The sequence below is a fragment of the Delphinus delphis genome, chromosome 15 (genome assembly GCF_949987515.2).
Source record: "Delphinus delphis chromosome 15, mDelDel1.2, whole genome shotgun sequence".
Taxonomy (NCBI): Eukaryota; Metazoa; Chordata; class Mammalia; order Artiodactyla; family Delphinidae; genus Delphinus; species Delphinus delphis.
In genome coordinates, this window is record NC_082697.1 from 35517220 (window position 1) to 35533970 (window position 16751).

Consider the following 16751-nt stretch of genomic DNA (forward strand, 5'->3'; position numbering starts at 1 on the left):
CAAGGGGAAATTCAGAACATAGGCTAGTGCTGGCTCCCTTCTGTGCTAGTATGTAACCTTCAGTCAATATCATAAGATTCTCTTACAAAGTCTAGCATTAGTAAATGCTCATCTCTAGACTGAAAAGAAACTAGTAGCATAAGTTCCCATTTAAAAGAAAACTTGATTCTTAGTTGTTTTAAAAAGCATTTTCCTCATTATATTTTTCTTGATACTACAATAATGTATTAAAAGTGCGTGGTCCTGGGCTTCCCTGGTGGCGCAGTGGTTGAGAGTCTGCCTGCCGATGCAGGGGACGCGGGTTCGTGCCCCGTTCTGGGAGGATCCCGCATGCCGCGGAGCGGCTGGGCCCGTGAGCCGTGGCCGCTGGGCCTGCGCGTCCGGAGCCTGTGCTCCGCGACGGGAGAGGCCACAGCGGTGAGAGGCCCACGTACTGCAAAAAAAAAATAAATAAATAAATAAATAAATAAAGTGCATGGTCCTTGTAAACATTTGCAAATTACATAAAGGATATTGAAGAAATAAATGCTTATAAATTGAACATTTCTGTAATGTCAAGATAAGGAAAGTCTTTCACACATGACAATAAATCAGAAAATAATTAAAAAGACTGATAGATTTGAATATAAAATTGTTTTAAATTTCTGTAGGGGGAAAATACATCATGACAAGAATTTAAGACAAATGATTTAGAAAAAATATTACAACATATATGCCAGGCAAAGGGTCAATAAAAGCAAAAGCTTCTTATAAATTAATAAGAAACAGAAATAGCCCACCAGAATAGAGGGGTAACATCCTGAACAAACAGTTCATACTATAAAAGGCATGTGAATAGCCAATAAATAAAGAGATACCCTCACAAGTAATTTTTAAAACAAATAAAAACAGTAAAAAGATACTATTTTTCTTCCAGTAGACTGCCAAAATGAAAAAATTGCCAATAACCCATGTTTGTGACCTCATCTGCTATTGTGGGGCTGTAAACTAGTAAAGACTCTTTAGAGAGCATCTGGCAATATGTATCACAAGTTAAACATGGATACCCTTGACCCTGCAGTTCCCTGCCTAGGAATTTATCTCAAACAGATCTTCAGTCAAGTAGATGATAACATAGATACAAAGATGTTTGTTAAAGCATCGTTTATAATAAAAAACCTGTCCAATGACGAAAGATATATTAAATAAATTGTGGTACATCTATATAATGGGAGGCAGCAGGATCAGTTTAAAAAGGCAATACATATCTGTATTTATATAAACATTTCATTAATATATTAAGTGGCCAAGATAAAAATAAATATGTGTAGTTTGGTCCCATTTATATACAATTATTTGGATATTTGGGTATGTGTCTAAGTAGAGAAATATTTATTTTTTTCACATTTTTATTGGAGTATAATTGCTTTACAATGTTGTGTTAGTTTCTGCTGTACAACAAAGTGAATCAGCTGTATGCATACATATATCCCTATATGCCCTCCCTCTTGAGCCTCCTTCCCACCCTCCCTATCCCATCCCTCTAGGTCATCACAAAGTATTGAGTTGATCTCCCTGTGCTATGCAGCAGCTTACTATGAGCCATCCATTTTACATTTGGTAGTGTACATATGTCAATGCTACTCTCTCACTCTGTCCCAGCTTCCCCTTCCCCCACTGTGTCCTCAAATCTGTTCTCTATGTCTGCGTCTTTATTCCTGCCATGCCACTAGGTTCGTCAGTACCATTTTTTTAGAGTCCATATATATGCATTAGCATATGGTATTTTTTTTTTTTTTTTGCGGTACACGGGCCTCTCACTGTTGTGGCCTCTCCCGCTGTGGAGCACAGGCTCCGGACGCGCAGGCTCAGTGGCCATGGCCCACAGCCCAGCCGCTCCGCGGCATGTGGGATCCTCCTGGACCGGGGCACAAACACGTGTCCCCTGCATAGGCAGGCGGACTCCCAACCACTGCGCCACCAGGGAAGCCCAGCATACAGTATTTGTTTTTCTCTTTCTTACTCCACTCTGTACGACAGACTCTAGGTCCATCCATCTCACTACAAATTTCGTTCCTTTTTATGGCCAAGTAATATTCGTTCCTTTTTATGGCCGAGTAATATTCCATTGTATATATGTGCCACATCTTCTTTATCCATTCATCTGTCAATGGACATTTAGGTTGCTTCCATGTCCTGGCTATTGTAAATAGTACTGCAATGAACATTGTGGTACATGTATCTTTTTGAATTATAGTTTTCTCAGAGTGCATGCCCAGTAGTGGTATTGCTGGGTCATATGGTAGTTCTGTTTTTAATTTCTTAAGGAGCCTCCATACTGTTCTCCATAGTGGCTGTATCACTTTACATTCCTATCAACAGTGCAGGAGGGTTCCCTTTAGAGAAATGTTTAGAACTACACAGTCAACTTGCCAACCAGTGGCCTCACATGATTATTTAAATTTAAATTAATTTAAATCAGATTAAATTAAATTAGATTAAAAATTAACTTCCTCAATTGCAATAGACACATATCAAGTGTTCTATAGGCACTTGTGGCTAATGGCTACCATATTGGACAGCACAGATACAGAACAATGCCATCAACACAGAAAGTTGTATTAGGCAACACTGATCTAGAAAGATGTTTTCCAACATGTTTTCAGTGGTTGCTTCTGGGTGGTAGAATTCAGAGTTAATTTTGTTTCATTATCCTTTTCTAAATTACTTGAATTTTTTATAAGTGTATGCCACATCTTCATATTCAGAAGTTATTTTCATCTGAAAAAAGAAATAGCATCTTACAATGTAGATATGAGCATTGCTAATAGTTTGTTATATTTCTTTTGAGTGCTCTCTGTACTTATAGTTGCACCGAATTAATACCATGTGTACAAGTTCTTAGGGTTGCTTTTATACCTAATATTACACCGTCAACATGCTTTTTAAAAGCTGCATAAAATTCCGTCCTATGTGCTTAAGTGATTTTTGTTTTATACGTTGCCTTAAAAATATTACTAAAATATTTAAGAGTTTTGCAAATCACTTGGATTTGGGGAAATCAAATTCATAATGAAATTTATAGTTCTTTTGTTATAGTTACATAAACATCTAATATATCACACTTCAAAGATGCTTTTTTTGTTCTAAATCACTATTCAGAACCACACTCATAGAACATAATAGCCTTAGAAATCAGTGTTTTTGATGAAGTACCTTTATAATTCAATCACCCACTTCCACTATTGAATGTAACAATGCACAGAAATCTTTGTTAACATCTTCTTCTGTGGAGACTTATCCAAAATGTATCACCTCTCTTTAAGTCCTTTAGAAGCTGTTCTTTAAATGTACATACTTCATTTGGCTTCCTGGGGCTACATTTTGATAAATATAAAGTGATTTTAATGATGTGAATCAAAGGAAAAAAAATATTTGAGGGATTAAAGAACAATGACCCAAAATCCATGTAAGAGGAGAAAGTGTAACAAATCCACTTGGCATCTTACTCTTCAGGTTGTTTTTGCTGTATTTAGAGTTCTATCCAGAATAAAACTGAAATCAGGGGCTCTGTTTCTGTAGCCATTCTCTGGTAGATAAGACTTTTGCAATTGGATTTATGATCCACAAACAGGAATAGTCTCCAAAGCACCTCAGACTTAGCGTATTAAAAACCCAACTCATTACCGTACCATCTACTCCCCTCAAACCTATTCCTTCTCCAGGTGTCCCTGTGTCTCTTGGCTACACCACGTTTCAGTTGTTCAGAACCTGCTAACACCTCCATCTCTTCAATCCCAATACCCAATCTAACATCAGGTCAAGCTAGTTTTGCCTCTTCCATGTCTTTCAAATCTGTCCAGCTACACCACGATGCCCCTGAAATGCTGCAAGTGCCTCCCTTCCAATCTGTCCTCTATGTTCTAGCAAATCACACCGTGTTCTTCCTCTGCTTGAACCTATTCAATGGCTTCCCTTTGTTCAAAGGCTTAGAACTCCCTAAGCAGCACAGACCATACCTCTTAGTATAGTCTGGCTCCCTACCTATCTCCCAGGTTCATTTCACGCAAACTCCCTTCCCGCTTTGAACTTTCTCTTGCTTTGAACTTTCTCTTACTTGATTGTCTTCCTCCACCCACAAGGCATTTACATATGCTGTTTCCCCTGACTGAAGGGCTTCTTACTACTCTTCCTTCACCTGCTTAAGACTCTTCCTCATTTTTCAAATTTTAGTTCACCTAATACATCTTTAAGGAAGCCCTCCCTTATTCCATTAATTATATCATAACAAGCTCTGTCTTGTTTATTTAGAGACTCTGATTAATTTAATGCTTGTGTCCTAACCAGATTATAAATATCACCAGGGTGTATAGTATCTGTTTTCTTTCCCTAATGTAGCTTCATCAACCAGCACCATGCCAGGTAAACAGCAGGTACTTATAAGCATTTGTTCACAGGATGAATAAAGAACTTGTGGCAGATGCCCACAAACACTAGGAACACTCTAAATGTTCTTCCACAAAGGAGCCTTTGGAACATCTGTCAATAGCAGAGTGTCTCTAGACAACCAGACTCTCTAATGAGGAGAAAACCATGCTAGTCATTGTACTTTGGAGTGAAATGCTCTTATTACATTTCACTTTGAGTTGGACTATACTTGTATTTGAAGGTGAGAGTCCAGGACCCAGCCCTATAGGTTTAGAGCCCAGGAAGCTGGGATCTACCCAACAGAACCATTCTAGGGGAGTACCCAGAGTGAGGTCCTCTTACCTGTGTCAGATAAGTCCCGAGGAGAGCAATCTGTGACAATAAAGCAATTGCGAAGCAATCTCCAGCCAGGAAGAAAACCAGAAAGAAGCTAAAATAGATAAATTGATGCCTATAGAGATTTGGGGTGATACTGTTCAAACAGACACGTTTCCCTATTTCCCAGAAACATAGCAGTATCTTTTATAGACCACCTCTGGACACAACCAGTGACGAGCTGGAGCCAGCTCATACCAGTTCATGATAGTCAATTGTTAAATTTTTGGTAAATGTGCTAATGGTTGTTAAACACAGCCATTATTATAAATTAAATAAGATGAATTTGCAACTAAATAAATTATATTAAAAACATAGGTAATAAATACTCAACACTCATCACTTTCTATTTATTTTGTTATATTTTATGATTATCTATGATCTTCAGGCTATTTATAGCTCTTGTATCTGTACAGTGAAATATTATATAATAGTGTGCTACATCTGTAGCACATCTGTACATCTCTTTCCACTTCTGAATCCAATGATGTTATTTGGGTAGTTTAAAATTGGCTATAGTGGCAGTATTTACATCATGAAAAGTGGTAAGTGCTACAATTCAGGGATATGGGGGTTTTTGTTCTTGTTGTTTGTTTGCTTGGGTTTTTGGGTTTTGTTGGGATTTTTTCCTTTGAAAGCCTTAAACATGTACCAGCATACCATGAGAGGCAACCTATTCATGGCTCAGTGCAATCCATTTTTTGTACTTAATTGTTGAAATTAGCCAACAATGCTAGGAAATCACTAGATTGAAGTGAAACTCTGAGCGAATCTTCCAATATCTTCTACAGTATATTTTGCAAGAAGGTATCAAGTGGGAATCGTTAAAAGAAAAGAAAGGAAAGTGCATGAATCCTCTTAGTCCCACTTTGTAGACTACTCTGTTTCTTGAGTCCCTAAGTCAGTGTTTGCTATGAATTAGTCATAAAGCAAGTATTTGAATGAATCGGAGAACTCAAGAAGTGGAATAATTTGAATTGATCCTTGACAGTAGGATGATTTCTCTTTATATGAAACTGGGTTACATTACAGTTCATCCTAAAACAGTCCATGCCTCAAATGTTGTCTTCTTAAGATGATATAAAAACATGTAGTTTGCCAGTTTCCAAAGGCTTTACAAATCCCTCAGGGAATACTTTGGTAGGGGAGAGAAAAGATGACTGAGTGGGAAGGAGGGAAAAGGTGACAGAGGGATAAATGATATTTGAGAACAAAGTTAAAATAAATTACTTCAAAACTGATTAGTGCAGGTCGACAAGTAAAATGCAAAGAATTGGCTACTAACGTCCTGGGAATACTTACTTGTTTTTTTGTACAATTTTTGTAAAATTTTGAGAGCTTCATAACTCATTGAATTCTTTTTACATTCCAGTTTAGAATTGTACTAGCAATCTTGGCGATACCGTAATGGCATGGAGATATTATTAACCTGCCTGATTTTACTGACTAGACACATTCAGATAACTCTCAGGATAATTGTTTTCTCAAGGAAAGTTGAGATGACAACTTTGGTCTTCATGTGTAATGTTGGATTATTTTGATGGATGGATAGCAAAGAATTTTAGAAGACAATTTTCTTACTTTCAAAGAGAAGCACACACATAAAAAGGCATATTTAAGACAGGGCTTATTTAGATGCTATTTGTTATTTCTTATAAAAGTAGACATCAAACCTCCTCCAGACTTTGAATTATAAAGAGCTTTATAATACCTGTGTTTCTGAAGGAATAATACATTATTGATCTTTATTCATTATGGAATATAGTTAACTCATTTATCTAGAGTAACGGAAAATAAAAGAGATATAAATAAAACAAAGAGATAAATGTGAAAATCAAATAATATTTAATCTTGAAATATTTTTAGAACCTTTAGTAGACACACATTCCTATCTATATTTAGACACTGCTAGATAACTTATCTATTTACTTCAAACTCCTATAGCAAATTGACAGGAAAATTTCTTTCCTTTAAGCTCCTATATCCCTTTTATAATTTTAACAAGAAAAAGATAAACAGCTGACAATTTTTCACTGCTATTTTTCATATCATACTTAAAATAAATTAATTACATCAGTCACCACAAAAATATGTGAATTCTTTCTTTATACGTGACACAGTACAGTTTGCAGATTCAATTTTGATTACCACACTAATGCTTTAAGGTGAGAAGACATTATTATCATCCATATTGAGTAAAAACTAAGCTGAAACTCAGAGAAAAAAAATAGCCTAATTTTCAAAGCTAGTTGAACACAGGAGCCAGAAACATAAAAGTTCTAGAAATGTCTTTTAGCACTCTTTAAATTATGCTTCCCATGGAAGAGCAAATTAAGGAAAATATAAAGGAAAAGTGTGTGTGTTTAAATATAATATAATAAATAGATAACAAATGTAAATACAAATATATGTCTTGCTTGATAAGTCACAAAGTAAGTAAATATATATATGTGTGTATATATATGTACATATATATATTTGTAGTAACATGTTCTGGTGTCCATAAGAAATTAAATTATTCAGTAGATGCCCCTATATTGTCTTTCATTTTCAGGCTATTGATTTATTTTTCACATACTCACAGCTTGTTATGTGCTGCCCTGAGCACTTAACATATAATTATTCATTTATTCTGGTAACAGAGGAACTGAGTCAGAAGGATTAAGAAAACTCACGAGGTTACATTGCTTTTAATTGGCGCATCTGAAACTCAGAGTCGGATAGACAGGATACAATTTCTGCTGTCTCCCTCAAAGTGTCAGAAGTCCTTAGCATCTACGCTAAGCACATGGATTTTCCAGAAACTGCAAAGGGAGCATTGTTTGTGTTTGTCATTGTTGAGGAATTGTTGGGCCTTCTTTTTTTAATATGCTTGATTTTCGCTTCTGTTCTGAGGTTTCAGAAGCCCCTTTGGTGCCCTCTAATTGTATCAAATACCATATAAGGAGGCAAATCCCACAACAAAATAGGAAAAAGAAATATCTCATCAATTAAAGGACTCATGGACCAGAGAGAACTTAGTAAATATTATCTGCATTCTTTTAACAAACAGGCTTCATTATTCTAAAACTTGGAAACAATGATAATGAAACTTACCCAAATATTATCTGCATTCTTTTAACAAACAGGCGTCATTATTCTAAAACTTAGAAACAATGATAATGAAACTTACCCAGAAGCACCAAGCTCCCCCTCAACCCACCCCACCCCCCAAAATGTAATGCATGTCACCCGCTCTGTGGGGGATCTTAACCGGGGCGGGGCATATGCGGACTAATTGCCTGCTTTGCACACACCGCTAGCCCTCAGGACACGTGGCTTTTTATGCACTGGAGTGGAAATGACGGTGTATATGAATTTTGCTGGGAGTTAGGTGGTTGCATGTGTCACAGAAGGCCTGGGGAGAGTTTGAAACATGAATGACAAGCTATCTATACTTTAGAATTTTTAAGTTTGACAAATACTGACTCCATGAGGAGGAGGAAGCTCACTTCTTTTCCCACTGACTTTTTTAAAAAAACTGCTATATATTTCATGCACTTTGACTTTCAGTAAAGATTACTGTACAAATGATGATTGAACTTGGCTGTTTGGCTTCCATTCTTTTCTAGCAAGACAAGTGGTACCACTAGACCATATTTCTTTCCTATTTTAATTTCACATTCGGATTATTTTGTATTTTTAGGAACTGCCTAAAATATCACTAAGGGAGATGACTTGAATGGATGCTGATTTATTTGTTTATTCTGCCATTTGAAATATTTGCACTATTTTTATATCAGCTCCATCAAATTGGCTACGCTTTTTAACACAATGTGATACAGAGAGGGCTTAGACTTTATGATCCACTGTACCCGGTGGCAAATCTTCCTTCCCCCATTTTACAAAACTGGGCAAATTACTTTACCAACCCCCAAACCTCAGAGTTCTCATTTGCAAACTGAGGGGAAGAAAAACATAGCTACCTTTCAACATTAGTTTGCAGATGAAGCAGAGGGAAAAATATAGAACAGCTAGGATGGTGCTTGACAAACGATTACTAATTAGAACTTACTGTGGCTATATTTATTATTTTTTATAGAACTGATCAGTTAGGAATCTAAATCTATTTGCCCTAATGAAATTCCTTCAAATGTAGATCCCATAGAATACATGAAGATTAATCAATATCAGGACCAAATTTTATTTCTTACAGTCATTCCTTCAACAGTGTAACAGACATTTTCTGTGCACTCATATTCCACTGGCCCACCCCAGCGTTCACCTGTAGAGTTCCTACATAGTCCTGAGAATGTTTTCTGGCCGTAATGCAAGGGAGTGGGCCTCCCAGGAGAGATGCTCCATCAACAAGAGGTGGGAGTTGACAGGTCGGTACTCCAGTTTCCAGGATCCTTGGGGGTATGTTCACACAGTCTTAGGGTTGCGCTGGTTGGATTGAGCCTCAGTTGCCCAAAGTGGTAATCTGCTCTATATCCTACATACTGTAAACATGCTATCAATTGGCTTTCTTTCCTCGTCTTACTCTCTCATTGTACTTCCTGTGATCACCTCCAAAGTAATGTATCAATACTTGCCCCCAGATCATTGACCCAGGTCTGTTTCTGAAGCACCAAGACAAGCATCCTTGAGCATGTGTACTGCGACCTAGGAACCTAGCTCAGATAATGCAACTTCTTGAAATAACAGCATTTGTGCAGCTCTAACAAGTATCACTTGGACATCTCTACATTCTGGGACTTACTTGTTCCCAGGAATCCAGGCAGCTTATTTTAATCCCCTTTTTATTCTCCTTCTGAGTGTCAGCTGGCTGAATGCCTCCAGCACCCACTTCCTCTTTCTCTTCATTCTTTGAAACTACGTAACTCTGAAACTACGTTAAAACCACACCCTGAGATTGTTCACTGAAAGGAGGAAAACCTCAAGCGGTTAAATTTTACGTTAATCACTAGAATGCTAGTTGCAGATTTTCCTTGAATTTCTCTCTCTCTCCTCTGTAGCCATTCCCAAGGATAAACAAAATTTTAGCTGCATGGATATGCCTATGATCAAGGGGAATATTTTTCAGGGTGGTTGCATTTACATTTCTTCTAAAGTATTTTTTTTTCTTTTAGATTTGAACAGTCTGTTAGTTTCTAGCTCAATAAACTCATGTCTGGCACCTTCAGGACACTTTATTTTGGATGGAGATGCATAGCCAGGCCAACTAAATGTTTTCTTCTCCTCCAATAGATTTTTTTACTTGTACATGGAGGCCTCCCATGAGTGCAGTGAAGACTGTGTATACAACTTCATCACCACTCTATCCAAACAAGTATAAATAATCTTGTTATGATAATGCCTCTGTGAGATATGAAGGACTGTACTGCTCTTTTTCTTTCTAGTATTTGCCCATAGTCACTTTTCTTTGTCATAGTCAGTCTGTTCTCACTTTGCTATTTCCTCCATCTAAAGAAATAGCTGAAAACTATTCAAGCCACCCCCGTCCTCACTTACAGGAAAAAATGGATAAACAACGTCCTCCAAGTCTTCCCTTCTGTGTAGGAGAATGTTCATGGCACCGCATTTCAGAGTTAAAAATCCATGCAAGTGGAAACTTTTATCTGAAAAGGCTTGCTGGCTGTGTGAGCTGCCTAAACTACTGGTATATCCTGAAGAAGAGAATAGCATTCCTCATGACGTTCATAAAAAAGAGCAAAACTTTTGCAATGAGAGATGTGAGAATAAGTATTGATTCCAAGGGGTTTGTTCATCTATGTTTTATTTTCCAAAAGGCAAATGTTAAATTCAAAACCTTGATGGAAAACCACCCTTGACATAAGTTTATATCTTTCTTTCACAACAGATTTAAATAAAGCATAAGCATGCTAATGTCATTTTAATCTAACAAGGAATCTATCGCTTTCATTTCTGACTGTTGTACTGAGTGTTAATAGAAAGACTTTTATATACCTGTTTCTTTATCTGAATGATGGATTAAAGTTACATCTATATAATTTTAATTCAGATCAAAAATATTGTATTAAGTGCTGGGAATAAAATTAACCTAATATGCAAATTCTTCAATAAGCCTAACATCCAGTAAAGATATATTTTATGGGAATGAAAAATGAGTGAGGTATATTTTCTGCACCAAGAATGTTTTTGGTATCAAAATGAAATCTAAGGTCTTGAAAGATTTTTTTTTTATTTTGCATATATCTGACATACAAATAAAATAGCTTTTCTTTGAAAGTCATATATATTAAGGAATGAAGGTTGAAACTGGGATTTGACTCTTTTAAAAATCATCTTTTAGCATGTGATTATCCTTTTTATTAATTTCTATTTTGTCGAATGAAATGTTATAATATATAATGCATACCTGTGTCTCAGGTGTAGATGGGTCTTGACTTTCTTCAGTTGCCTATTACCTAGAAATGGGAATCATTAATCTGAGCAACTTTGCTTTCTTTGCAGCAGAACTGAAGTAATTTAATCACGAATCCTAATGATTAAGAGAAAATGAACTTATTTAGTCAGACAGTCTTTATTTTGTAACACTTATGGGAATGAATAGAGATGATCCTTCACTTAACATTAAAATTACACTTAAATTATAGCTGCCAGGATTCTTAGTTGGTCTGGCTAATTCCAATTGTGGAGACACATGTAGGAGATTCTCTGGGGAAAGCAGGCCTGAGTGCCAGCTTAGTGAAACTATGAAATTTCAAGTTCACCTCACCTCTTTTTTTTTTTTTTTTCTGAGCTATATTCTTTAGTGTTCTGCAACAGAGATATCGGACATTTTCATAGAGTTGTGGGGATAGCTTGTTTTCTTTGTAAAATTTTCAAAGAATTTATATCATTGCAGGGACGAAGAAATATGTTTGAACTTGGTAGTAACCTACGTAGGTAAATCCTTTTCTGAAAACTGGTCAGGAGGTTCAATCAATGAGAAACAGAAATAAGATTCCTTAGTAGAACAGATTTTGGGAAGAGGGTGGTTTTTATGCAAACTGTCTATAGGTTTTTGTTATTGTTACAACATATTTTGATTTTGTTTGTTTTTGAAATGCAGCCACCCATATCCCCAGACCAGAGAAACAACTCCCGAGAGACAACCATTTTTTAGACATATTTACTTTATTTTTTGTTTGTTTTTGTTTTTGTTTTGGCCATCCCACGTGGCTTGCGGGATCTTAGTTCCCAACCAGAGATTGAACCCCGGGCAGTGAAAGCACCGAGTCCTAACCACTGGACTGTCAGGGAACTCCCTAGACATGTTTACTTTAAATCCTTCCACTTACAAGTTTCTCCAAACACTGAGTGCCTTTGCTGTTTATTCTTCTAGATAATTTCCCCCTTTTGCCTATTCTCTGAGGGTCTCCTTTGCTGAAAACAACTGAGGGCAACTTTTGGTACTTGAAAGGACAGATACCTTTTCCAACTATACCCTTCACATAACAGTCTGCTCAGTAATGAGGAATGAGATTTGAAGCCACCACATCAGCTTGGGATGTTGTGTTCAGAATAGAAAACAGTACAGGTAAAAAGAAAAGTGAAGTCATGTCTTAAGAGAGATTTCTAACATAACCATGTTTGGTGTTGTTAAAAATGAAATAGATGAAGAAAAGGTACAATTTTAAAGAGAAATAAAATGATTAATGATGGAAAAGAAAGTAAAATATAGTTTAAAAATTAGTATGATCCATCACCAAGAAAAGGTATTAGTAAGAAAGTTGCTTGTTATATATTTAAACGATTTCTCTGCTTGCTTTCAGAACTACATAACTTTAAAATATTGTGGTTTCTCTTTAAAATATTGTGGTTTCTCTTGAATTTCTAAATTTTATTTCTAAAATTTCTTGCTCCTCCAGTTCATGCTCAATACTTTTTAAAAATTTATTATTGATGTATAAATGTTAACTATCTCAGATGTAGATAGATATATAACAATGAACCCTCAAATACCTACCCCTCAGATTCAGTCATCATCATCATTTTGCCAGCCTGCATTATCTTCCCAATCCCATATATATATATATATATATATATATATATATATATATATATATATATATGTAACCATTAAACCATTAGTGGGAAAACTCAACAGAACTGCCACAAAGAGTTGGTCATCTTTCCCAAAACTTCCTGTTGACTGTACCTAACAGTATTGTTAGGGACAGTATGAATCCCCGAATCCCTCTTCCAGAATTATCTTCTATTCTAGGCACCTTCCCTCGGTCCTCTGTACTTGCCCGGGGTTCCTATTTCTCAAGGAAAACTCAAATGAATCCCTGAGCCCCACACCTAGTCCCTGAAGTTCTGAGAGGTGACACTCTTTAATCCATCAACTATTAATAAGTGGGCAAAAGTATTTTTAATGGATATGTGAATTAGGCAGCAAAGTAGTATAGAAGGAAGAGAAAATACTTGAAAGAGAAAAGAGCCAGAGGGTGAGTCACATGGCTGTCAATTGAAGGAAAGAAAGGATACAAAGTATAGAGTGCATTCAATTCCAAATATTGTCCCATTAAATGTTGTAGAACCGAAGGTATTGGTGGACTTTGTAATCACTGATTTAACACTAGGGATTTATAATTACAAGTTTCAGGTGGTTTCTGAAGTTTATTTTTCTCTTCTAAGTACACACAAAAAAATTTTTAAGTACTGATCAAATGTATTTTCTCTTTGAAACTTGCCTCAATGGTGATCAAAACCTGAGATGCAGTTGTTTCACAGAACAGCTGGTATCATTCTTTAATTAGCCTTCACAAAAAGTCCATTCTTTCGGAACATTCTCCTTTAATCTTTCATTAATGGTAAAATGTTAAACATTTCCCTTTTTGCTATGAGTGTTTATTTAATATTTTTTTTACTGTGTTCCTCTCCTTTTCTAGGTCATGCAAATTGATACTTTTGTGATAGCATTTGATCTTTCAAGGAGGCCTGATGTTCTTGATAAATTCTCAGCTTGTTAGTCAAGTTGAAATTTTGATTATATTGGGCACAGCTTTGAAATGGGATTTCCTCTCATCATAACTTACCTGAAAATGTTTCTCTTCATTCGGCCAAACAGAGGAGAAAGTTTTATTAACTAAAGAGAGAATTAATGCCACCAAATCAAATAACTCAGCTGGAAACGTTTTGTTGTTTCTTTCTTGGTTTTTTCAAGTTTGCTTTTTCTTTATAAGGGTGCTGTATATAAAAACCTCAGAAGGGAGATCAGAATAACCAGCCTAAGTCATTAAGCCCTGTTGGCCCAGCATTTAGCTAAATAAATAAGAATGTAAATTTATTCCTTGCTCAGAAGCTGGCTGAAAATTTGCTAAGTGATTGATTTAATGCTAATTTTCTGCATGAAGCTCTTATCTTCTTCAAGGCCTGTATGAAAGGAAAATAAATTCAGCCAAAATGGCGGAGCCCTATGTAGATTTTGTTTTGAATTCAGAAAGTTTGGAAACCTCCTTTGCCCAGCAGGACTATATCTCCAAAGGATCCATACTTATGATGTCACAAAGAAGTCAACTTGCTCTGAAAAGACTGAAGAATTTCTCTATGTCCAAATCCCACTACTTTTTGAGGATAGAACTGAAATAACATATTCATGGCAGGTGCCGCCATGTGGCTCACTTTAACAGTCCTCTCTGTCAGTGTGCAGTGTGGAGAAAGTCCATGCTGTGACCCTCAGCTAGGTTTCTGCCCCAGCCCTAGGTGGCATTGTTGTGTTTTGATTCTGCCAAACCACCCTCTTCATTTCAATGTGTTCATGAATTGAGAAGGATGAGATTTTGCATTTCACTATGTGATTCATGGGATGATTGGAGGAAATAAAGGGAGAATTGTGACACATAAAAATGTGTTACTGAATGACAGTATGACAGAAAGAGCTCTTGACTTAGGACCATAAGTCTTTTTTCCAGCTTTATTGAGATATAATTAACACACAATATTGTGTAAGTTTAGGTGCACAGCATGTTGATTTGTTACATTTATATATTGCAAAATGATTACCACCAGATTGTTAGCTAATGCCTCCATCACCTCACATAATTATCATTTCTTTTTTGTGGTGAGAACATTTAAGATCTACTCCCCTAGCATTTTTCCAATATATAAAAAAATATTATTAACTATAATCACCATGCTATACATTAGATCCCCAGAACTTATCTTATATCTGTAAATTTATACCCTCTGACCAACATCTCCCCATTTTTCCCACCCTCCAGTCTCTGGTAACCACTACTCTAATCTCTGTTACTATGAGTTCAGCTTTTTAAAAATAATATATAAGTGATATCATGCAGTATTTGTCCTTCTCTTTCTGACTTATTTCACTTAGCATAATACCATGAGGATCGGGACTTCCCTGGTGGCGCAGTGGTTAAGACTCCACGCTCCCAATGCAGGCGGCCCAGGTTCTATCCCTAGTCAGGGAACTATATCCTACATGCATGCCACAACTAAGGAGCCCACCTGCTGCAACTAAGACCCAGCACAACCAAATAAATAAATAAATAAATAAATATAATATTAAAAATATACCATGAGGATCTGAGGATCATAAATCTTTATGCAGAAATTCTCTCTTCACAACCTTTGGGCAAGTTATTTCACCTCTCTGGGCCTTTCTGGGTTGAAGGACTTCAACTCATACCAGTTTCTAGTAAGAATAAAAGGCAACTTTACCTAGAGATTATCATACTAAGTGAAGTAAGCCAGACAAAGACAAATATCATATGATATTGCTTATATATGGAATCTAAAAATGTGATGCAAATGAACTTATTTACAAAACAGAAATTGATCCACAGATGTAGAGAACAAACTTATGGTTACCAAAGAGGAAAGGAGGGGGGAGGGATAATTTAGGAGTTTGAGATTAACATATACACACTACTACATATAAAATAGACGACGAACAAGAACCTACTGCATAGCATGGGGAACTCTACTCAGTTGTTGTAATAACCTATAAGGGAAAAGAATCTGAAAAAGAATATATATACGTATATATCTCCAAATCACTTTGCTGTACACCTGAAACTAACACAAGATTGTCAATCAACTATACTTCAATAAAAATTTAAAAATTAAAAAAAAGAATAAAAAGCAGCGTTGTTTTTAAGGCATTCTAACTCTAATTCTTTTGATATTATGCTCTAAAATCTCTAGCTAAGACTAAATATTTCAACATTTATTATTATCCAGGACCCCAAATTACGTGAACTTCTGGATGTGGGGAACATCGGGCGCCTGGAACATCGCATGATAACAGTGGTGTATGGGCCTGACTTAGTTAACATCTCCCATTTGAACCTCGTGGCTTTCCAAGAAGAAGTGGCCAAGGTATGTGGATTGAAACTTCTGAAGCTTGTCACCTCGATCTGAATCCGTATGACATTGTCCTGATTCCTATGAAAGACTTTGAGTTTTTGTCATATTTAGCATGTGTTAAAATTCCATCTAAAAATCATTCTGCTGCCAAGTAGAAGTGTAATTCAAACACTTCCAAGTGATGGCATTGGCTTAGAATAATGGATATTTTACATTAGAAAATAAGGCATTTTATATAATTTCTTTGCAAAAGAAAATATAGATGAAACCACATTCCATTTCACCTAAGCATCTTATCCCAACCCATTTTCTCTTAGCCTTACCATCTTCTTTCCATCCCTCTCCTAGAGGGCAGACATTTCAGTACCTATTTAACTTCTTTTACCATGTGCACACTTAACCCATGATTATGCACATAGTAGCTGCTCAATTAATATGGGAAAGAATGAAAAGTTTAAAATTTTAAATAACAATTTTAAATAATAATAAATATTTATTCAGCCATGGACTAGAAAGATGAATTAGACATCGCCCTCTCCATTAAGGAGTTGCTAGTTTACGAAGATAGTGGGCCTTTCAGATGCATACAGAAATAACTAGAACAAAGGCAAGATATATCAAACAAGAAACTATGAACTTCTGGGAAA

General features: G+C 36.1%; 1 protein-coding gene across 2 annotated transcripts in view; it reads left to right on the plus strand.

Annotated features, from left to right (window-relative positions):
• PLCB1 (phospholipase C beta 1) overlaps positions 1-16751 on the plus strand; it is a 682368-nt gene that overhangs the window by 441668 nt on the left and 223949 nt on the right. For both annotated transcript variants that reach the window (XM_060031224.1, XM_060031225.1), the window contains exon 4: positions 15979-16116. In XM_060031224.1, coding sequence (XP_059887207.1) covers positions 15979-16116 — 138 coding nt within the window. The remainder of the gene's footprint in view (positions 1-15978; positions 16117-16751) is intronic.